General features: G+C 34.7%; 4 protein-coding genes across 6 annotated transcripts; 3 read left to right on the top strand and 1 right to left on the bottom strand.

Annotated features, from left to right (window-relative positions):
• The first annotated feature begins 284 nt into the window (after nucleotides 1-284).
• On the top strand, nucleotides 285-8,675 carry slc26a3.1 (solute carrier family 26 member 3). Its single transcript, XM_083528071.1, has 19 exons — nucleotides 285-504; nucleotides 730-869; nucleotides 1,847-1,957; nucleotides 2,056-2,216; nucleotides 2,476-2,640; nucleotides 3,083-3,229; nucleotides 3,327-3,409; nucleotides 3,598-3,745; nucleotides 3,872-3,985; nucleotides 4,269-4,346; nucleotides 4,675-4,770; nucleotides 5,744-5,850; nucleotides 5,952-6,021; nucleotides 6,113-6,205; nucleotides 6,720-6,815; nucleotides 7,002-7,229; nucleotides 7,335-7,389; nucleotides 7,471-7,601; nucleotides 8,385-8,675. Exons 1-19 carry the CDS (start codon nucleotides 353-355, stop codon nucleotides 8,460-8,462), a joined length of 2,253 nt encoding a protein of 750 aa, XP_083384197.1. The 5' UTR covers nucleotides 285-352; the 3' UTR covers nucleotides 8,463-8,675.
• cbll1 (Cbl proto-oncogene-like 1, E3 ubiquitin protein ligase) lies at nucleotides 8,518-13,624 on the bottom strand. Of its 3 annotated transcripts, none has more exons than XM_083528074.1 (6): nucleotides 13,488-13,624; nucleotides 11,216-11,305; nucleotides 10,979-11,085; nucleotides 10,800-10,883; nucleotides 10,631-10,704; nucleotides 8,518-10,513 (listed from the first exon to the last, which is right to left on the bottom strand). In XM_083528074.1, exons 1-6 carry the CDS (start codon nucleotides 13,498-13,500, stop codon nucleotides 9,523-9,525), a joined length of 1,359 nt encoding a protein of 452 aa, XP_083384200.1. In that variant the 5' UTR covers nucleotides 13,501-13,624; the 3' UTR covers nucleotides 8,518-9,522. The 3 variants fall into 3 exon arrangements, with proteins under 3 accessions (XP_083384200.1, XP_083384199.1, XP_083384201.1); XM_083528073.1 differs by having other exon boundaries at nucleotides 13,450-13,514; XM_083528075.1 differs by having other exon boundaries at nucleotides 13,454-13,489.
• Nucleotides 13,625-13,716: 92 nt separating this feature from the next.
• Nucleotides 13,717-15,688, top strand: cdpf1 (cysteine rich DPF motif domain containing 1). Its single transcript, XM_083528076.1, has 3 exons — nucleotides 13,717-13,849; nucleotides 14,685-14,796; nucleotides 15,074-15,688. Exons 1-3 carry the CDS (start codon nucleotides 13,740-13,742, stop codon nucleotides 15,191-15,193), a joined length of 342 nt encoding a protein of 113 aa, XP_083384202.1. The 5' UTR covers nucleotides 13,717-13,739; the 3' UTR covers nucleotides 15,194-15,688.
• Nucleotides 15,689-18,484: 2,796 nt separating this feature from the next.
• On the top strand, nucleotides 18,485-21,580 carry cdkn1ba (cyclin dependent kinase inhibitor 1Ba). Its single transcript, XM_083527842.1, has 3 exons — nucleotides 18,485-19,195; nucleotides 19,530-19,653; nucleotides 20,255-21,580. The coding sequence occupies exons 1-2, from the start codon at nucleotides 18,826-18,828 to the stop codon at nucleotides 19,628-19,630; spliced, it is 471 nt and encodes a 156-aa protein (XP_083383968.1). The 5' UTR covers nucleotides 18,485-18,825; the 3' UTR covers nucleotides 19,631-19,653; nucleotides 20,255-21,580.
• The last annotated feature ends 784 nt before the right edge of the window (nucleotides 21,581-22,364 follow it).

Genomic DNA, 22,364 nt, shown 5'->3' with positions numbered 1-22,364 from the left:
GCTTTTTAAGAAATTATATTTCTTAAAGATCAAACACATTTGAGAAATCTGGTAGGAAGTTAAGTGTGTTTTGGGTTTTGATGAGAAATTAATAAGGAATATTTGTTCTGTAAACCTAAAATGAATTATTAGCTTCTTCCAGATGACATAAACTCCGGCATATGCACCACCTTAATCTTTTGTCAGCATAGACACAAGGAGGGATGTCTCAGATGATCATGCTGTGATGGCAACCCGATTTACATCTGTAAATGATTAAAGAGTCTGCGAAGTAAAAGCAGATGCACATATTCTCTAAGCTGAGTCCTAAAAATACACACGAGATGCAGTAACTCCTCCTGCTTTTACCTTCATGGATTTGCAAATGGGAAAAGAGGAAAAACTAGCGGATGGACACCCTTGGGTGGAAACACATGTATTTTCTGAGGATTCCTTTTCACAAGAATTCAAAACGAACAGCAGGAAACACAAGGGTCTACTCGATCATGTTAAAGAATACTTCACGTAAGGACAATTCAATCTCAAATCTGTCAAATAAATAAAGCTAAACCTTTGTGCCACAAAAATGTCACTTTCCAGATTTTAGAACACATTAAGGGTTGCTCATTTTGTTTTATAATGTTTGCATGTATTTAAATTGTCTCTGCCACATAGTTTTTTCTCTTTAGTTCAATTATTTCAGTGAAGAGGACAAAATATGATAAAAGTGTATGTTGTGTTTTATATTAGGTGTAATTCAAAACGTGCAAAGAATGCAGCATTGTCTTTGTTCCCCATCATTGGGTGGATGAAAATATACAGAGTTAAACAATGGCTGCCAAGTGACATAATATCTGGAGTCAGCACAGGACTTGTTGCTGTACTGCAAGGTAGAATTTTGTCTTTTTCTCTGACTTTCATACTCACAAAGAGCCTGAAGTGTTTCATTCATTTGGAAAAGATGGGCAATACCAACATTTTCCTTTTGATTCAATAACATAATAATACCAAGGCCACTAGTATTTGGAAACAGATACAGATTATTGTGAGTAGAAACCTTTTAGACTGTAAAAGGAAATATTAAGAGTATTATATCAAATAAGACATATAAAATACATAAAAATACAATTTGTTCTCTGTTTAACAAATAAATAAACTTCCGGCCTTTATGGACTTTGCATGAACTTTGGGTGGTGAAGAGGTTTGTGTACTTCAGTTACATTTTATTGAAGAGACAGAGCTTAATGTTCTATATTTGATGAAAATATGTAAGAGAAATCAGACATAAAGCAAGACCCAATAAAATTGGCAAAAAAGAAAAAAAAATGTACTCTACTTAATTTAAGTTTGTCTGATGACCTAGTTATCATTATAATCAGATTGAACAGTCAAATATTTTAAGACATCCTTGACCCTTTAAATTAGGAATACAGTCAACCACCGGGGGACCACTGTATGTAGAAGCTATATATCTTGAGCTGTATCAGGCATGTCCAGGACCTGGACCTTGCTAACCACACACAGGATATGGCAAATAGTACCTGCTAACCCCAGACATTTGTCTAGGGAATATGTGGGGTTATTAGACATGGAAATCAAAATAGACACGAACCAGTTGTTGAAAAAAAGGATTTGGGTGACCTTTTCAACCAGTTGCTACCCTGAAAAGCATAAATAAAATGTAAGAAAAAAACTGCTATGTTGCACATAATGTGCAAATGATCAGGTGGAAATAAAGTGGTAAGAATGGGTTAATCCAGGCCATGTTTATATCTGTTAGGAACATTACATGTAAATCATTTTAAGTGATTTTTACAGTGAATGATAAGTAACTGTAGAAGATACTAATTATCTTATATGTCTCCAGGACTTGCATTCTCCTTGCTGGCTTCATTACCACCTGGATATGGACTATACTCTGCATTTTTTCCTGTAATAATCTACTTCTTCTTGGGCACATCCAGACACCTGTCAGTAGGTGCGCAGCTCGTGATGAAGTATTGCTCTTGGCTAATTATATGCAGATTAGAATTTTTTTTATCTGATTCATCAGAAGTATTTTTATCTGGCTTCTAGGTCCTTTTCCTGTTCTGAGTCTGATGGTTGGCAGTGTTGTAGAGAGATTTGTACCAGGTGGTGACATGCCTGTCAATATTACTGGATTTGAGGGACTGACCATTGATCAACAAAGAGTTGTAGTCGCCTCTTCAATCACATTTCTTATGGGTATTTTCCAGGTAGCCTATACAAATAGTACTCTGATCAGCTTCTGTTGTACTTCTATCACATATTTATTTTATGAGAGTAAGCTAGCATTGTCATTTACTAATATCATTAAATTAATTGCTAGTCCTTACCAGAATCAGATAAGATAATACCACATTATAAATAGGCAGAAAAACTGATTGACAATGGACAATTGAAAATCAGCAGCTGAAATGCAATTAAAAAGAATATAAAAATATTTAAATTCTGTCATTTTTCATTTTCTTTCAGCTTGGCATGGGGTTGCTGCAGATTGGCTTCATTGTCATTTACCTGTCTGATACTATGGTATCTGGATTCACCACTGCTGCTGCAGTTCACATCCTTGTATCACAGCTGAAATTTGTCTTTGGGTTGAATGTACCAGGCAAAAGTGGAGCATTCAACATTTTCTTTGTGAGCATAATAATAATAACAAATATTGCATGTGTAACTGAAGTTGTTAAAATTTTATTAATATTGTGTACTTTATGTATTAATATTTTTAAACTGCTTGGTCATCTATAGTCAAGTATACACATTGAAATGTATATTCCATATTTAATATTATATAGTATTCTATTTATCTTATTTTTGTTGGTCAAGGAGGGACAGGGAACCAACTGAATATCTGGTTAGAAGAGGTGGATGTTTAGCCTTATTTTCATTGTGCATAAATGTATTGTCTTGCTGATCGGCTATGGGCAAAGATGTAGCAGTATAAAATATATTCTGGCATTTCCTTTCTGTTATTGAGAGCTAGGGTCATTATAAAGCAATTTCTGATTAGTTAAAACTCAAAGAACGGTTTTTATTCTTGAAATTACATGTTTCTAATGTGCTTTTTTTTATTTTTCAGACTTTGGAGAAAGTTTTTACACAGATCTACAAGACAAACATAGCTGATTTGTTGACCTCCATTATAATCATGGTAGTGGTGTATATAGTGAAAGAGCTAAATGACAGATTCAAGCTACCTTTGCCCATTCCAATTGAAATCATAATGGTAGGTGTAACCATATCAACAGTTTAACATTGCAGCATTTCTCAGCTATCCAAACAGATTTTGCCAGCTATAATGTTTTCTCTATTGTCTTTATTAGACTATCATTGCTTGTGGGTGCTCTTATGGATTTAATTTTGAAGAAAGATATAATGTCACTGTGATTGGACAGATGGTGGATGGGTAAGTATGTATCATATTTACCTGGTCTGTCATATTTGTGACATGTTAATAATAATTAGTGATTCACCTGCTAATGTGTGAACATGGAACATGTAAATATTTGATATGTACAATATTTATGGGGATGTGCCATATTGTATAAAATTTAACATATATGAAGCATTGAGTTTTGTCATTCATATCTTTAGATTTGAAGCTCCGTTTGCCCCAAATGTGGAAGTGATGAAACAAGGTGCAGTAGATGCTTTTCCTATAGCTATAGTGGGCTTTGCTGTGGCCTTCTCTGTGGCTAAAGTCTATTCTGTCAAGCATGACTACATTATTGATGGAAATCAGGTGAGAAATCTAACAATCTAACAATCCACCATAAGACCAAATAAAAATATTATTCAGACCGTGCCTTACATTTGAAATAAAATTATTTTCATGGCAAATGAACCAATGTTTTTTTAATGTTTCTAGGAGCTCATTGCTTTTGGAGCAAGTAATATATTTGGAGCATCTTTTCGGTCCTTTGCAGCCAGCACTGCACTGTCCAGGACAGCAGTTCAAGAAAGCACAGGGGGGAAAACACAGGTTAGAATCAAAGTGCTTCTGCTAAACTATTAACTACACAAAGCACTGCCTTTGAACTAGATAGTTAAGGTGTGAAAGTCTGTGTAGGTATCAAAGGTTCATGTACACAATATTGCTTATTCAATATAACATCTTAGCCTTGTTGTACATCTTAGACATGCTTTTATACTTTATGAGGCCACTGTCATTAAAGTTTATAAAGGGTTTGGTTTATCATTTGTTAAGATTTATTGCCTAAATGAGAACTAGGGATAAAATATTAACTTTTTTTTTTTTTTTACAGATAGCAGGTCTAATCTCAGCTATTATAGTACTGATCGTCACAGTTGGAATAGGATTCCTGCTTGAGCCACTACCCAGGGTGAGTGAAAAGAAAAAATGTAAAAGCACCAACAAAATTCGGAAAAAATATTGCCCATGTTTTCTACCTGACTTAACTTATTAGAAGACATTGACTACTTAATTTCCATTATCAAGTAATTTTTGCTCATAGTTATTAAGTACACATTATATTTATCAACAATTTAGTAAACATTTAATAAAGTAAATAGAAATATTTAAAAATAATATTAAAATACATTATAATAATCAATACTACTACTAATCAAAATAAATACAAATAACAAACAAATGTAGAAACAATTGAATGTTTATGTCATTTTCTTCTACACTGTTACTTGTTTTTCTAGTCTGTTTTGGGAGCTCTTGTGATTGTGAACCTCAAAGGCATGCTGATGCAGTTCCGAGAGATTCCATACTTATGGAAAAGGGACAAAGCTGATTTTGTGAGCATTTTATTTATTTCTATTTAAGGCTCATAACAGCAACATACAAGTATGGAAAATATTTAAACACTTTCCCATGGTAAGGATTTTAGACAACACAAAAGACTAAAAATAAGAACTTGTTAATATTTGTAGTGGTACTTGCACCACCCTTCCTGGTGAAGACCTTTGCTAAACCATACCGTCACCTGCACCGTTGTCCCTAAACACTTCAATATCGCTCAAACTTCTGACATTTGTGTAATACAAAGCACAGGTTTATATCAAATGGCTCATAATAAATGATTAAGGTATTTCTCACACCGAAACATAGATAACAGATGGTTCACCTTATCTATTACTAATAATACATTAATTGTGATGCATTGATATGGTTAAATGTTTTGTGAGGAATTTTTATTTAACATTTTTGGAAGGACTCTGCATTTTGCAGTGTTTTGCAGCTATTTTTTTTGTCTTATTAACTAAAAAAAAAAAAAAAAAGAAAGAAATGCTGTTTATAAACTGTTTATATCAGGCTATTTTTTAGGTAAAAACTTTCAAACGAGTTCCACATTATTAAATTAAATTATAAACCATTACAGAGCATTACGTTTATTCATTCATAAATCAAAATAAAAAGTTTTGTTGATAAATTGTTGTAGTATGAAAGGAATATAGCATGCCATTAAAGGAACATGAAGAACTTCAGGGTAACAATGCATCAGATTATTTTCTATTTATACAACACTGTGATATTTTTTCTTTTTTAAAGCAAATACTAAAAGTGAATGCATTTAAATACAAAATGTTTTGTTTTCTAAATTAGTGCCTAAACACTAAAGGTTGCTAAAGTTGTGGTTGTTTTAAAGGTTGCACAAGTAAATGTAACTAAAGGTTGCACAAGTACATGTGGCTTTTTTTTCTACACTTCTAAGAAAGTTATACATTCTCTGTGTTAACTTTAATCTTGTTATAATATTCCCTGTTTCAGGTTATTTGGGTTGTGACATGTGCAGCCTCCATTATTTTGAGCCTAGACCTAGGATTAGCTGTTGGTCTTGGTGTGGAACTGCTCACAGTTGTCTTCCGTACACAGTTGTAAGTTGTCACAGTTATATATGAATACTGAAGCAACAACAAGGCAAATGTAAATGATCAATTATTTTAGCACAAATAATTCATGCTTATTTTTATCACAGTCCACGTTGCTCTGTACTGGCCAACATCATAGGCACTAATATCTACAGAGACCACAAGGACTATACTCCTGTGAGTTTTTGCTCATATATGGTCTAAACTGTCACAATTCTCAACATCAACAAACTAGGGTGTTATTCATTTTGTTTTTCTTTATTCATAGGTTTATGAACCAGGTGGAGTTAAAATATTTAGAATCCCCTCACCAATATTTTTCGCAAACATCGAGTTCTTCAGAGACAAACTGGTTCAAGCTGTAAGTGGATAATATCTTGTATTTGTTTGAAATCTAGACAAGTATTTTAAACTGGAGGAACAAGTAGGTGTACCGATCACACTAGCATTGTAAGTGAGGATTAGCTTCTCTTATGAAAAACCAATGACCTGAAGTTAACTAGCTGCATTATTTAATTAGCTGTAGGTATGTAGATTTTATAAAAACATTCAACTTGCCCAAAAACTCTATAAAAGAGAGTATATTTTATCAGGATCCCTGTAGCAGTGAAAAAAAAAAAAAAATATATATATATATATATATATATATATATATATATATATATATATATATATATATATATATATATATATATATATACACACACACACACACACACACACACACACACACGCACACACACACACACACACGCACACACACACACACAGGGACATAAGGCTCAATTTTAGAGGAAACAAAGTTCAGGCATGGAAACTCCAATCCTAGTTAAAGCAGTTTCACACCTTTTAATTCTTTGTTGTTGTGTTCTTAGGTGGGATTCAGTCCACTTAGAGTTTTGAGAAAGAGGAACAAGGCACTGCTAAAAATCCGAAAAATGATAAAAAATGGGGAGTTGCGCATATCACCAGTAAGTCCATTATTATATATAGCTAGTCATCTAATATCATGTTTGAGGTGTGTTTTTGCTATAATTTTAGTCATATAATCGCCAAATTAGTCTTAACACAGATAGAAAATGATTCTTTTTATTGATGATTTTTTTTTTATGATTTCATTGTTCAAATTGTAACATTGTTTCAATATTTCCTTTCAGAGTGGCTTTGAGCTTATTGGTGACGCAATTAATTGCATGTCAGAGGATGAGAGCAACGTGGAAAGCTTAGATCAGCCAGTAGACTTCTCAGACCTTCCTATTCAGGTGAACTGGAGATCAGAGCTTCCTGCCAACATCTCTGTTCCTCAAGTGGATATCCATAGTCTCGTCTTGGATTTTTCAGCTGTCTCCTTTCTTGACATCTCAGCACTGAACGGCCTTAAAACGGTGACTTGACTCACTAAATATTTTAAGTGACTGAAATGCTTGTTAAGACACCCAAAATAATTATCATTATCATTATCATTGACTGAATGGTCTTTCTTTACACAGATATTAAAGGAGTTTATTCGAGTTGATGTGGAAGTCTACATTGTTTATTGTGACGGTAATTATGCTTTCAAGTTTGATATTAATTTTTTAGTGGTGCCTATGTAAAACATTAACTTTTGGATAACTTGTTTTGTAGTGTACATCTTGGAGAAACTGCACAGTTGCATGTTTTTTGACGACGAAATCAAGACGTCCATGTTCTTTCCTGATATTCCTAATGCCATGTTGCACATTCTGAAGAAACACCCAGATAATGCACAGGAAAAGGTACTAAGATTTAGGGCTATCAAAATAAATAACGCATTAACGCAAATTAATTTTAACGGCACTAAATTTATGAATGCAGTGCGCATTTCTGTTTAAAAAATTTTATTACAAATATAAATAAATACTATACAAGTGACTAAATTAAAACCTTTAACAAAACACATTTATAAAGAAATAAACTACACCAAAAAAAAATTTGTAATCACTAAACATTTGTTTTACTGATGTGCCACGTCTCAAATCAGGCACCAAAATCAATGATGCACCCAATATCCGGCAATTAAAACCGTGTGTGTGGAAACATTGCAATAGTTCACTTTGGTGTCCTGATGCTTAATGCGTAATTTAAAACACTGTAATTACTTTAAAACATTTACAAATATATTTTGTCTTAATGCTCTATGTTGAGTTTGGTTTTGCTAATAACAAACATACATTTGCATAAGGCATTAATATTTGTCCATGCCAATGTTGATTAGAGTATTAAAAACTTGAAAAGTATTTATTTAAAGTACATTTAAAACAAATAAAAATGTGAGTAAAAAGTAAATTGCAATGAATCACTAGTTAACTCATGACAATCATGCGATTAAATATTTGAATCGATTGACAGCCCTATTAGGAATATTTTAAGCAAAATCTTAGCCATATAATAAAATTACCATTCCCAATTACTAATCAGTTTAAATAATGTCTGAAATTTTAGACTAAATATTCAATAGGTTCATGAGTCCATTGAGCGCTACATGCTACATGCTAATCACTGTGCTTGTGTATTCACAGGAGACATGCTTCAAAACACACGACCAGACTAATGGATTATGTCGACGGAAACATGAAAATAAAACTACAAGTTTATAAACAATCTATATTTATATATTTAAAAAACAGAACACAATAATCATGTCAAAAAATGCATTGTCTTATACAACGTTTATTAACAAGTCATGAACTGTCTGTGAAAACCAAATTCAAATACTTAAAAGAGCTCCATGTAACAAAAGCAGGAGTTTTCTGCCATTAATAGACAGTGTGGTCCAATTAAAATTGTTTTTACCTTATGCACATTTTGGATATTTTTGGGGGGGGCATTTTTTACTGAGTCACCAATAAAAGACAACACTTTAAACAAAAAAAAAATGCTCCTTGTCGGTTTTGCATGTCTATTGCTTAAATTGTAATATTTATAGTTTAAGTCTATAAGATCTAATGTGTAACTAGAAAGGAGCTACATTTTTGCTTTCTGAAATTAAGTAAACATTCCAGCAATATTATTAGTGTGCTGCAGTAACTGCTTGTAATATATGATAGAAGGCTTTTCAGTGTTATGAATATAGAATGCTGAGGAATTTTCACTTGTTTTAGAATTACATTTCACAAGTACACACTGATTGAAAACATAATTTTTCAATAAAATCAGCATGACTCGATGAGAGGTCAACCAAATCAAACCCAAACACACATTTTTCTTTTTTTTTCTCTTTTTTTTTTTTACACAATGAAGTTTAATAAATGTTATTCAAAAATTCTGTCCTTACAGTATCATTGCTTCTCTTTGAAAAGAACTACAGAACCCAATGATTGCTGGTATGAACTTGGCAGTTAACATATGGTTGTCATACTATATGGCAGCTCAAAACCTCAAAAACAGAAAAGTTGAAAACCAAAAAAAGCAATCCTTATCTAGTATTTAATATGTAATACATTCATGAAGCACATTCGACAAACTTTTTAAAAACTTTGCCAAATACATTTTTTAATCCAAAATATTGGCCAGAATTAAAGGTATATATTCTAATATCAGAAATGAACAATGCAAAACATATGCAGTCCTATTATTTACTGTGACTCAACAGCCCCCCAAACCCCTACCACAGACTCACTTATTAGATCAATGTTCAAAGCTACCAACAAAATCATTTTACTGGTAATAGGGTCTGTATCGACCCTGGTCTGGGTGATGAGGTCCAGGCATCTGTCCTTGCGGGGGTGGACCTTGCATTCTGGGTGGGGGAGGTCCTCTGGGAGCGGGCCACATGCCAGGACTAAGTCCACCTGGTTGGTTGAATGGTGGGCTGAGGGTACCTTTATCCTCAGAGAACTGAGGATTGTAATGATGGGGTGGTGGGGCATTTACAGGACCCGCATGTTGAGGAGGAGGACCAGGTGGAGGATGGTTCATGTATGGTGGCATCTGACTCATGAGGTGTCCAGGAGGAGGAGTGATAGGAGGAGGAACTGAGGATAAAGGTGGAGGAGGGGCTTGGCTAAAGACCTGTGAAGGATGTTGCATTGGATGAGTGAGTGACGGTGGAGGAGGTGGAGGGCCGTAGCGCTGCTGAGGTGGAGCCATCATGTGGTGAGGGTGGGAAACCACAGGTTGCCCTGGATATTCACCTGGGTGGTGATGTGACAGGGTGTTCACAGGCTCACGGGAGGCAGAGCTTGCTGAATCGTCCTGAATTGGGACAGTAATGAGGTTGCTGTGCTTCCGCGTGGTCACCGTTGTAATGCGGAACGTCTCTTGTGCAAGAGAGCGAGGAGGCCCCATGTCAGATGAGGGGGCCTGGCCAGGAGGGGCCCGCATGTCATCGTGAGAGGAGGGAGGTGGCTGAATGTAGGGGTCATGACTGGTATGTTGCAGAGGAGGTGGAATGAGCACATGGGGTTTAGGCATGTGAGGGGGCACACGGAAACGCTCCGAGACGTCAGAGCAGGGAGGGTGGTGAGGGTCAGAGCGACCTGATGAATTCTTACTTGCCCTCATGTGGCGATGGTTGATGTGAGCCTGCAAATCTCTCTGTGAGAGATAAGTGCGTTTACAACCCTGAACAATGCTGCACATGAAGAGAGAACCACGCTGACACTGCTCAATGCGCTGAACTGGGTCTGTACAACTGTACAATGTCAGACTAAAAGATAAAGAGGATGAAATATTAAATACATGTGATATATGGTTACATCATTTTGCTTTTGAAATATTTAGAGATTTCCTGCACAGATTTAGGGAAAATTTCCTCCAAACTTACCCTGGACACATTTTATCACCTTTCCTTTCATGAAGAAGTGCACAATCATAGCAGAATACATGTTTACAAGGAATCTATAAAAAAAAATGTAAAAAAAAAAGTTTAAGATGCAGCTTTATAGGAATTCTCTAAAATATGTTTGAAATTTTGAGATCTATACGAAGCTTACCATGCGCCCATAAGTCTTAATAGGTAGATGACACTTGTCACAACAATGAATAGGAGTTTCATCTTTTTCTCCAATTAGATTAAGCTGGAAAAAAAAGCCAAATTAAGTGAGAAAGTAATGGTTTTGCTAATTCTAGTATACAGTTAAAAAAAAAAAAAAACAGTACAAAAGTCTTAAACCTTATAATCCCAAAACAATGGCTGGGGGTATCGCCGCTGGCTAGCATAAGCATCTCCAGACTTTACCCCAAGGTCAAACCTCTCCTCCTGCTTGTAGGCAAAGCTTTCTGTTAAGAGAAAAACAACGCAGCATTACAGACAACATGCACATAGTCTAAACTGCTTTGGGCAATGAATAAAGCACATGTTTCAGCCCACAGGTCTGTGTGTGTGTAAGTGAAATATAAAAAACATTACTTCTAGCCTGTTTAGGCAGAAGCTTGATGGGTATCCGCCTTCGGACATCAGGACCTCCTAATGCCCCCTCTGTTCCCTGCATGTCACTGTCTGTATGAGAAAGAAATTGGGTGGTTGAGTAAGTAGCTTGTCGGTAGATTATAGACTGATGTCTTTGTATATCACATGATCACTGTGATCACATCCGCTCTGTAAATAACCTGCTGTACATAGAGAAATGTTGAGACTATTTTCTCACTCGTTAACTATATGCTAAATAAATAAAAGAAAACATCTTTATTAAATAACATGATTTGTATTCACTAACAATCATGCAGACTGTTAAATAATCCCAAAATGTGATGTTAAAACTGACTGCTATCATTAAAATTGAGAAAGAATTGAGATTTTTATTTTTTCAATTAAAAAAAAAAGCCATTCTAAGAAAGTCATCAAAGAGTTCCTTGTGACAAGACTAAACCACTTTTGTAAAGAATTAAATAGCATTAGCACAAGAACCACTAAGCACATCACAAACATTTCATATTTCAGGGTGGAGTTAAATGTTGTTAATGAAAATAAATTGTACATAAAGCCATTTTTGGAACATCACATGTATGTATATATATATATATATATATATATATATATATATATATATATATATATATATATATATATATATATATATATATACACACACACACACACACACACACACACATACATACGTGTGTGTGTGTGTGTGTGTGTGTGTATAGATAGATAGATAGATAGATAGATAGATAGATAGATAGATAGATAGATAGATAGATAGATAGAACCAGTCAATTGTTTGGACACACCTTCTCCTTCAGTGGTTTTTCTTTATTTTAATTATTTAACATTGTACTTTAACACTGAAAACATCCAAAATATACAAGAACTTGAATGGAAATCTCACTTTACAGTGGGAACCACACATTTCATCTGGAACGCAGCAGTTAGAATCAAAAAGCTCATCTTTGGACTCATTAGAGCAAATGAAGGTTTTGCACTGATCTACTTTTATTGGCCATTATTGGTCCATTTATTGGCCCGAGAAAAAAAACTAAAATATTCCGTTTGTTGTTCCTCTGAAGTAATGGTTTCTTTGCCACAACTCGATCATGAAGGCCTGACGTATGCAGTCTCCTATGAACACTGGACCTTGAAATATTGAGCCACTTGAATTCCCATTGATTTGGGAATACATTTAAAATTTTGGAATGACTGATCTTTATTCTACACGTGATCAAGTAATACTGGACTGTCTTTTCTTTTCTTTTTACTAAATTCAGTGTTGCATGTTATAATATGGATTTGTATAGTATTTGTAGTAGAATTAATAGGGATAATTGACTTCACAACTTATGGTCTAAATTACATTAAGAAGGCAAGAACAGTCACAAATGAACGCTTCACAAGGCACATCTGTGAACTGAAAACCATTCCAGGTGAATACCTCATGAATATGATAAGAGAATGCCATGAGTTTGCCAAGATGTCTTCGAAGCTGAATAAAGCTACTTTGAGCAAACGAAAATATAAAACATTCTGGTATGTTTAAAAAGTTTTTGTTTACTATATATTTCCATGTGTTCTTTCATACTGTGGATGTCCAGTATTAATGTACAAGGTTAAAATTCTAAAAAATAAATAAAGTAAACCGCTGAAGAAGAAAAAGGTGTGTCCAAACTTTTGACCGGCCCTATATACAAGATGCAAACAGATAATGCAATGTATGATTATCATATAAATCACGACAAATGGCAGTAAATAAACAAAAGTAATCAAAGCAGCGCGACTGAGGGGGCGGGGCTTAGGTCACTGAAGTAACGTGGACACGCCCAAACACGTCTGTAACGTTGAATTGTTAACTATATGGCTAACAACCAATCAAAGTAAGACGTTAAGTGTGCAAAGAGTAGCTATATTTGAGCCATGGTTTAAGGATATTATACAGTCCCATACACTTGCAATATTCGGCCTTGAGGTTAGCATTAGCACTAGATAACAGCTCTCTATCTGTTAGCTAGTGCTAATGCTAACAGATCTCTATCTGTTAGCTAGTGCTAATGCTAACCTCTAGGCCGAATAATCCTATTTAAAGTAAACCACAGTAACCATGAGCATGCTACACGATCTGCAGTTTCCCCACTCTTCTCAAAAAATACTTCAAGTAAAGAGCAGCTCCCGTGCTGATCATGTAAACCCGATAAAAAGGATTGTATTACCAACGGAAACCATGCAAAGTGTGAAGTTCCCTCCTTACCAATGGCATCCATAGCTGTGTGAAGCCGGAACTTCTTCCTGCTTCCGGTTTGAATATTTCAACGCAAAAGTTGGTAAGAGACCAACAGAAATCAAACATAAATTAAGATTAAAAAAGGGACTGTGCTACAATGAAACGTCGGCGTTTATGTATGTTAAATGCGTCGAAAAACGAATTCCCAAGTTTTTGATAACGACGTGCATTTCTTAACTCACCAGCAGGGGGCAGAAGTGGAATCACGCCGCCGCTAAAATGGACGCCACAGAGGAAGCTGCGATAGGAGTGTTCACATGCGCGTTGTGTGAGTTATCTTGTGCATACACATTCTACGGAAAGAAACCACCAAACACCCGAGGGATCGGGTAAGTCGAATGTTAATATAATCATCTCGACCGTGTTCCACACTAGATGACTAATAATGCCATATAGAGCAAACAAAGATATGTGATCCATTGGCAGGCTGACACGTGACTCTAAGATCCAGAGCATTTCAGTAATATTTCTGCTCACTGATCACATTACATTCACTGACCCAAAAGATCATGGTGCAATTATTTACTGCCCTGTTTTTTTAATAATAGGTGTAAAAAAGAAAAATAATGTCAAACCTTCAGGAATCAATTCCCTTTTATTTAGTGATTATTACAACAAATGAAATTACAATAAATATTTTAATGTTTATCACAACTATGTTAGAAGTTGAAATTCATACACATACACACAAGTCCTGCAATTGTGCCTTTCATCAAACATAATTCATGGCATTTTTTATGCAAAATGTATGCCAAAAAACACTGGCAATGAGGCAGGATTGCATCCTTCTTAATGCCTAAACCACCATGCACCCTGCACATTCACACTTGATGGCAATTTAGTGTCACCAGTCCACGTCTATGCATGTTTATGGAAGATGATGAAAAGCACAAAACCTGGACACACATAGACAATGTGAAAATGTGAAAAATCACACAGCATTGGGTGTATCAGATTCAGCAGTGTTGCTAGGATGTGAAATCCCACTATGCTTACTAGAAAGCTATGGTATGCATCTCTTTCATAGCATAAATAATGTGTTAACGGTGGCTGACTGTACAATGGATATCCCTAATAAAATGGCCAGTGAGGGTTGCTGCAAAGTAGGTTATTAAACATGCTTGTGCTCTTGTTAAATACTTGACTACACCCATTTTTCTTCAGGCTTCTGGAAGACTGCTATGGCATGCGTGATCCCTTCACTCCAGACAAAAACAAATTCCTTATATTGGGCTCCAAGTGCAGTTTGTGTAACAAGACTGTATGTGTTGGCACGGTACGCTCTAATCAGATTCTTTCATTGACATGTTTTTTTTTCTAGGATACTGAATAGTATCTCTGTTGTAGTTGTATTGCATATAGAAGTTTCAGTGGTGCCTAGCAAATTGAATATGTCTGTTTTATAATAGTTTTTATACTCATAATTAGCGCTACTAATTTAGGATTTGCTGCAGCATTGTTGCAAAGAGGGAAGAAAATACCATCTCATTAATAGCATTTATTCAGAAAGGCGCACTGACATTTGTTTTTGCATTTTTGAATATTTTGTACAGGACTGCAGCACTTTCTACACCAAACGCTTCTGCCTACAGTGTGTAAGGGAACACTTGGAGCAGTTTCCAGAGCAGATTCAGACAGAAATAGGCAAGAAAAAATCAGCTCAGAAAAGTTAACATCACGCAGAGACGTTCAAATATGCAGAGGAAATGTTGGAAATTTGGGATTTTTTTTTTTTTTACATGACTGTGTGAATTCTAAACAGTTTACTAAACATTGTATTTCTCAGTATGGTGTAAACAGTGTTTTAGCCATTTCCTTTATCATAAAAGTGGAATATTTTATAAAGTGGATTCTTCGTATGAATTCAAGTGCCTGGAATTTTTTATTCATAAAATCTAACATAGGTTCTAACTGAATTGTTACTGGATTTCCATTGAAGATGTCACAGGAAATTGAAATTTGTGCTTGAGCAACACCCAGAACACATGTGGAGTTCACATACCATTCTAGGGTACATTTGGAAGAGCAGCAAACAAAGGAAATGTAGAGTGGTCTCTGTTGTCATTGCAAGAAACATAGATTTAAGAAAAAGCTATCAAATCAACCCATTACTAAGAGACTGTAGAAAATAATCTGTATATTGCATAGTAATAAAACAAAGTTTAAAGGATTATTAAAGGATGCTTAAGTGTGTTTTGTTCTGTGTGATTTCAAACTATGTTGTGTGCCATAAACATTATATCTATAATCTTGAATATCTTATTAATGAGAACTCCAGTGTATACATAGTTGCAACTGCAAACAGTGTACTTCAGAATGCAGAGCAGCCGTAGTGAGAAATTACAGCAGAGATTCGTTTTGGCAAGTTAGCGATTTACTGTATCATTGCTAAATACACACAACTGTGCCTTTTTGATGTATGTAATATTTAAATATGTGTCAAGGCCATGAGGAGAAAGTGAGACTTGGTGGCTCATCTAGATATTATGATGTGTCTCTTTGTCAATGACAATTTTGATGAAGTTAAGCATTTTTTGGAAGATGTGGAAACTGATCAGTTAGGCAGGTGAGGTAAGAGCTGGACAGACTACATTACTAAAAGAACTGCTGCATTGTGATTTAAAGATTGCCATTCTCAATGGATTTTCTTTGGTAGTACTTGGTAATGCTTATATTCTAATAAATTAGAGATCAATAACAAACTAGCTTCAAATGTATGTTATGCACAGTTTTAGCATGATTTATATTGTTGGACAAATAGACTGTAATTTGTTCACATGCATATTGATCACACAGTTAAGGTTTCATCTCATGTGTCACATTATTTTCATTTTTGAAAATGATAAAGTAGGCAAAACTTTTTGAATGCAAAACAAACAATGCACAAGCCTGCAAGTTGTTTTTAGACAATGTCTTGTTTTGACCACTAGCTGGCAGTAGAAGCATTCGTGTGCACTTTTTTGGTGAATACTTGACCTGACTGCAGCAGTGAGTTGACTAGTACAAAATCACCTACTTATAGAATGCAAAGAAATAATAAATGCCATCAAGTCATTGAAAAGCATCTTTAAAGAAAACAACAACAAAAAAAAATTTATTAGTCAGTTTGCTCGGATTTGTTTCTTGTTTTCAGTGCCACTTGGACTTAGGGATTCTTTGTTAGGTTTGACTTACAAAGAGACACAACATCATATCTAGATGAGCCAAGTCTCACTTTCCCCTTATGGCCTTGAAACATAATTAAATATTACATACATCAAAAGGGCACAGTTGTGTGTATTTAGCAATGATACAGTAAATGATGGTGTACTGTTCACACTTGTGAGACTGCTTAATTTGCATTACTTATTAGGACTGTGTGTGTGTGTGTGTGTGTGTGTGTGTGTGTGTGTGTGTGTGTGTGTGTGTGTGTGTTTGTATTGTTATAAAGTAGCAACAATTGGAGCCTTTTTTTAAATTTATTTATTTATTTTTTTTACAACCCTTTCTACTACTATACACCATCCAATTAACAACACCGAAACAGAACCACAGTAACCTGAATATGAATAAATGAATGAAGCATATTTGTACAAATATCAACAGTTTTGTACACTGTGACATTATTAAATTAGTGTAGCCTGTAAAAAACTTAAGCTTTGAAGGACAACTGATAGGACTCAGCGATCCGAGCTACTTCTGATAGCAACAAAGTCTAACCATGATAAGCTCATTGCCAACTATGACCTCAGTATTATTATTTATTTTATTTATTTTTGCTGCACTCAAAATGAGTATAAGTAAGCATGAGAATTAATAGCATTTTTGTATTATAATTATGGTTATGTTTTTCCATTCGATTTGGTTCATTAATTTCATATTTGCGAGAGGAAAAAAAAAAAAAAAAACAAGCAAGCACTCAATTACTCACAACAGGCCTTTTATGTTATAGTCATCTCTTTGAAAGTTTCTAAAGTAGTCCTCTCTATTAAAGTTTTTTAAGTTTTTCTTTTTATTTGTAAATCAATCTAAGTGTATTAAATCTCTTAATTGCTTGCCAAACCAATATCATATTTTTCTTTGTTTAGCCATCTTCCTAGTCCTTTTGAGGCAGTGTTTTTAAGCATCACCAGTGTAGTTTAATGGGATAAGTTTATATATATATATATTAGTGTGTGTATGTGTATGTATATATATATATATATATATATATATATATATATATATATATATATATTAGTGTGTGTATGTGTATGTATATATATATATATATATATATATATATATATATATATATATATATATATATATATATATATATATATATATATATTAGTGTGTGTATGTATAGTGTGTATGTATGAGAGAGAGTATGAAAACTATATATACTATACTAGTGTAGTGTGTGTATGTATGTATGTGTGTATATATATACTACTATATATATATATATATATATATATATATATATATATATATATATATATATATATATATATATATATATATATATATATATATAGTAAAATTATATTACTGTTAAATTGAAGAGTAATGGATAAGTAATATGTAGGCCATTGCATTGTAAAATGATTATTATGATCTGTTATATTGGTTTAGAATGTGATCTACAAATATTTATCGTATTTTTACTTTTTTGCTCTTTGGAGGGTTTTTTCTTGGTAAAGCATCACCTATCTCATCCTTATCGCATAGCATTACTCGGGTATAATCGACACACGTGCTGCGTGGATTGTGCTGTAGTGGTCCTGAGCCCTGCGTGTCACTTACACGCAGCTACATTGCGTTTCACGCGTAGTTTTGGAGCGATGAAAAGCCGAAACAGAAGAAACTGCAGCGTGAAGAGCACTCGTTTCTCTCGCTGGTATCTTCAGCTTCGTCTTTTTTTGGGAATGGGCGGTTCTGTGCTGTTCAACCAATGAACGCGTCCCTGTGTTTAAATAGCCCTCGCCATTAGAGTTTTTGCTCCAGTTGCGTTTGCGTTCGCCATATTGGTCTGACTTGGTGTTTTTTTTTTCTTTAGGAATTACTACGAGACAGGAGGAGACGGGAGTGACTTCTCAAGAGCTGCACACTTTTCCTGCGATCACTTCTTCCTTTTGCCACATTGACTGCATTGCTTTTTTTTGTTGCGTTTTTTTTTCTTTCTTTTTTTTTTTTGGCATGCCTGATCTCATGCTTATTGGTTGCCTGAACATTGTTTTATTACGGGAATAATTGGTTTCTACTTTGACGTCTAATATCAAGAGCACCTACTTGTTTTTATAAAAAAAAAAAAAAATCGGGCTGCGTTTCATGTAGCAAAATGTCGGACGTGCGTCTTTCTAATGGAAGTCCGCCACTCGAGCGCGTGGACACGAGACCGGACGGACACGCCAAGCCCTCGGTGTGCAGAAACCTGTTCGGATCGCCGGACCCGGGGGAAGTAAGACAGTCGTGTCTGGACGAGTTGCGGAGGTCGGAAGAGGAGCACAAGGAGAAGTATAACTTCGACTTTGTGAAAGACACGCCGCTCGAGTCGGGCAGATTCGAGTGGCAGTCAGTAGACGCCAGAGACGCGCCCGAGTTCTACAGGCCGTCGCGTGCAAACCGACGTGTGGACCTTAACGGGGGTCAGACAGACTGCCAAAAAACGCAAACCGTCGCGAAAAAAAGACCTTCCACGGAGGACTCGGGTAAATACAGCAGGATGTAGGGAATGCTTATTTTCGCGACTGTGTCGGTTCTCAACATCTGGCCGAGGTGTTGTGACGTTTCGACGCTACCTTTTGTTCGCAGCCCCCCGAGCACACGATCATGCGTTTATGTTGTGCATAATTTTGCTACACTTGTTGCTCCTCTTTTGCGGTTTCCTGTAATTATTTGTTGCAGTTTAACTCGAGTACAAGAGCACTCGGAAGTAGGGCTATTTCTAGAAAAAGAAAAAAAAAAACCTGCCGCATGATTGCATTTGCATTGAGTAGTGGCGTGTATACAGGCGTGTAACCGCGTCTTCCCTTTCAAACTCAGATTCTGCGCGACAGAGTAAAAGATTGAACCATGGAGAGGAAGAGAGCAGCAGTCAAGAAAGAGCAGAGCAGACACCCAGAAAATCAGATTCCAGCACGTAAAACAACAGGACCTGCAGGCGAAGGTGGGTTACATTCGATTTAGAAACATCACAGATAAAAGGTGCCACTTTTCTTCTGTTATTTTTTACTAAAAAAAAAGCTTCACCGTTGGAAGCAATTTGGTTAAACGTGCACGTGGAAGGTTATTGCAGAAAGCTTGTGTTTCATTGCAAAAGGGACTTGGGTGTTGTAAACAAACGTCTTTGAACTGCAGTACTACAGTGTAGTAACACGTCATCGACACTGGTGTGTGTGTGTGTGTGTGTGTGTTTGTGTGTGTGTGTGTGTGTGTTTGTGTGTGTGTGTGCGTGCGTGCGTGTTTGGGTGTGTGTTTGTGCGTGTGTGTGTGTGCGCAGCATTGTACACATACTGTACGTCCATATGTGCAATATTTGTTACTTATTAACTTTTTTTGATAACCTATTTGGAAAGTACTTAAAATAAAAAAAATGTATACAGGGGCTTTTGAAACAAAAATGCAAAAAAAAAAGAATTGATCAGTATCAGATAAAAAAAAAAAACCCTGATTCTATGCAGTGCATGAAAGTTTTACGTACAATTCTGTTTTTATTTCTATTTGTGCTTTCTTTAGAGCTGAATAGACTCTTTTTCTGTTTCCTGCAGAGAGATGAAGAATGTGCATTTCTCCAACAAAGAGCTTTATGAAGTAAACAGGGACAACAAATAGAGCATTTCCTTTTCCACGGATGTGCGAGGCAGTAGAAGCACTGATTTCTTTTTGTTTTTAATTTTTTGTTGTTGTTTTTATTTTTGTTTTTTTGAGTAAATACACTAAAGTTTTCGCACTCAAAAAGACATTTGCCTCAAAAGCAGATGATGTAGCAGTGTGCAAATGTTTCCTTTTTGCTTTTGTCATTACTACCTATGTAAATAATTATATGTAGCATATTAAAATATAACATTTATGATGAGAAAAAGCATATTGTGTGAATGACTTGAAGAATTGCTGTGCAGTTTTCAAAACTACCCCTAATAATCTACCCAGATTGAAATAGTCAATATTGTCAGGGTTTAAAACCTTAAGTTTGATTAATTAAAAAAAAATATCACAAGGGATCGAGGTCCTCTATTAAGAGCTCCTTTTAAAATAAAATTCATAGTTGAAAGAGAGCAATTTGACACCAGTAGATAAATGTTTTTTTTTTTTTTTTTTTTTTTGTATTATTAGTGATATCATAGAGTGTATGGTACTTAATTATGTGAAGTTTTATTTAAAAGCCAAAGTCACAACACATTTAGGCAGGGATATTCCCTTTTTAGGGTGTGGTTTATGGTTTTGACAGTGTTACACAGTATTATTATATATCTAGGTTATTCCACTAGTTTTCCCCCTGGATTGTGTTTAAAAAAATTTTTATGAATGACAAAGTCTACTGAATAATTTTTTAACAGGAAACTGAAAATAACAGCAAATCTTCTTCAGTCACTTTTTTGTGTAATTTTCTTCATTGTATCTCTTTGTAGCAGATTTTTAGATTCTATTTTTTTAAAACACTGGTCCATTTTTATTATTTTTTCCCCCCAGTCTTTTGGCATCACACATGATATTCATGTTGAACATGATGTTCCACTATCCCCCCCAAAAAAAACGCAAATCAAAAACTAGACGTTACACTGCATGTGTAAAATTCTGAAGTGTACCTGTGTATATTGCTTTGTAAAAACACTGAGGAAATTATACTAACTTATTTATGTTAAGCTTTTTTTGTTGTTGTTATTGACTATCCAAAGTGGCATTTGTGTTTTTTTTTTTTTTTTTTTTTTTTTTTTTTAAACTACCTTTTTATTTTGTTTTTTTTTTTACTGAAAGTTATTTTCAACTATTGAAAAGAATTTGTGCAAGGTTGCAAACTGAGCCTATATCTAAAAAAAAAATATGATGTGGATTTTGTATTGCTTGTTTAAAGTAATAAATAAAAAAAATGAAAACACATTACATTTTATTCTACTCTGTATTCATGCATTTTTAAAGATGTTTATATCATAATTCCATGAATTCACTAAATACATTTTTATAAATAAAGATAATGATTAATACACAACACTTACCAGTTAAAAATTATGCTGCATTAATATTTTTCACTGTACGGTCAAGAACAATTATTTGTGCATTTAATGGCATTTATACTGGCATACATTTTACACATTACACAAATGACCTTATCTTGCAATCACCTGAACTAAAATTAAGCTTTACAACTATACATCACAGATATATTTTTTAGAGCATGAATGGGGCACAATTTGAACAATATCTCACTCGTAGAATAATAGAAATTGTAGTAAGTGCATTTGCATGCACTCAAAATACAGGGTTATTCAAAAAGAATGAACAGATATCATGACGCATTGCTTCAGTTCTCAAGCATCGTCATGGAATGAGTCAGTAACCATTTAAAAGAGGAGTTATCTAAGCTGATTGTGAGTATAATACTTGTGATTGGATTTTTTTTGTATTACATTTCCTTAATAAAATATTGCGTAATGAAATCGGTTCATTCTTTTTGAATAACCCTATACTTAAAGGGCACAGACACCTAGGGCTATTTATGGGTATGCATCATAATGTGTTTGAAATGCATGTATATTCGGTAAATCTTGATAAAACACCAGTTGCATGGTATCACCTCTGAAATTCTTGTTCATAAGTTACTACATCCCGAAGAGGTTGTAATGTGTGTGTGTGTGTGTGTGTGTGTGTGGTTATAGACAT

The sequence above is a fragment of the Silurus aristotelis genome, assembly GCF_946808225.1.
Source record: "Silurus aristotelis genome assembly, chromosome: 24".
NCBI classification, from domain to species: Eukaryota; Metazoa; Chordata; class Actinopteri; order Siluriformes; family Siluridae; genus Silurus; species Silurus aristotelis.
The sequence above is the reverse complement of the archived record's forward strand: the minus strand, read 5'-3'. Positions and strand labels throughout refer to the sequence as shown.

Coding starts and splice junctions, on each gene's coding strand:
- slc26a3.1 (XM_083528071.1), top strand. CDS start 353: ATGGATTTGCAAATGGGAAAAGAGGAAAAACTAGCGGATGGACACCCT. Junction 2,641..3,082: donor GAGCATTCAACATTTTCTTT/GTGAGCATAATA, acceptor TTTATTTTTCAG/ACTTTGGAGAAAGTTTTTAC. Junction 7,390..7,470: donor CTACATTGTTTATTGTGACG/GTAATTATGCTT, acceptor CTTGTTTTGTAG/TGTACATCTTGGAGAAACTG.
- cbll1 (XM_083528074.1), bottom strand. Junction 10,884..10,978: donor CATTGTTTTGGGATTATAAG/GTTTAAGACTTT, acceptor TTTTTTTTCCAG/CTTAATCTAATTGGAGAAAA. Junction 10,705..10,799: donor TTAAGACTTATGGGCGCATG/GTAAGCTTCGTA, acceptor TTTTTTTTATAG/ATTCCTTGTAAACATGTATT.
- cdpf1 (XM_083528076.1), top strand. CDS start 13,740: ATGGACGCCACAGAGGAAGCTGCGATAGGAGTGTTCACATGCGCGTTG. Junction 13,850..14,684: donor CCAAACACCCGAGGGATCGG/GTAAGTCGAATG, acceptor ATTTTTCTTCAG/GCTTCTGGAAGACTGCTATG. Junction 14,797..15,073: donor AGACTGTATGTGTTGGCACG/GTACGCTCTAAT, acceptor TATTTTGTACAG/GACTGCAGCACTTTCTACAC.
- cdkn1ba (XM_083527842.1), top strand. CDS start 18,826: ATGTCGGACGTGCGTCTTTCTAATGGAAGTCCGCCACTCGAGCGCGTG. Junction 19,196..19,529: donor ACCTTCCACGGAGGACTCGG/GTAAATACAGCA, acceptor TTTCAAACTCAG/ATTCTGCGCGACAGAGTAAA.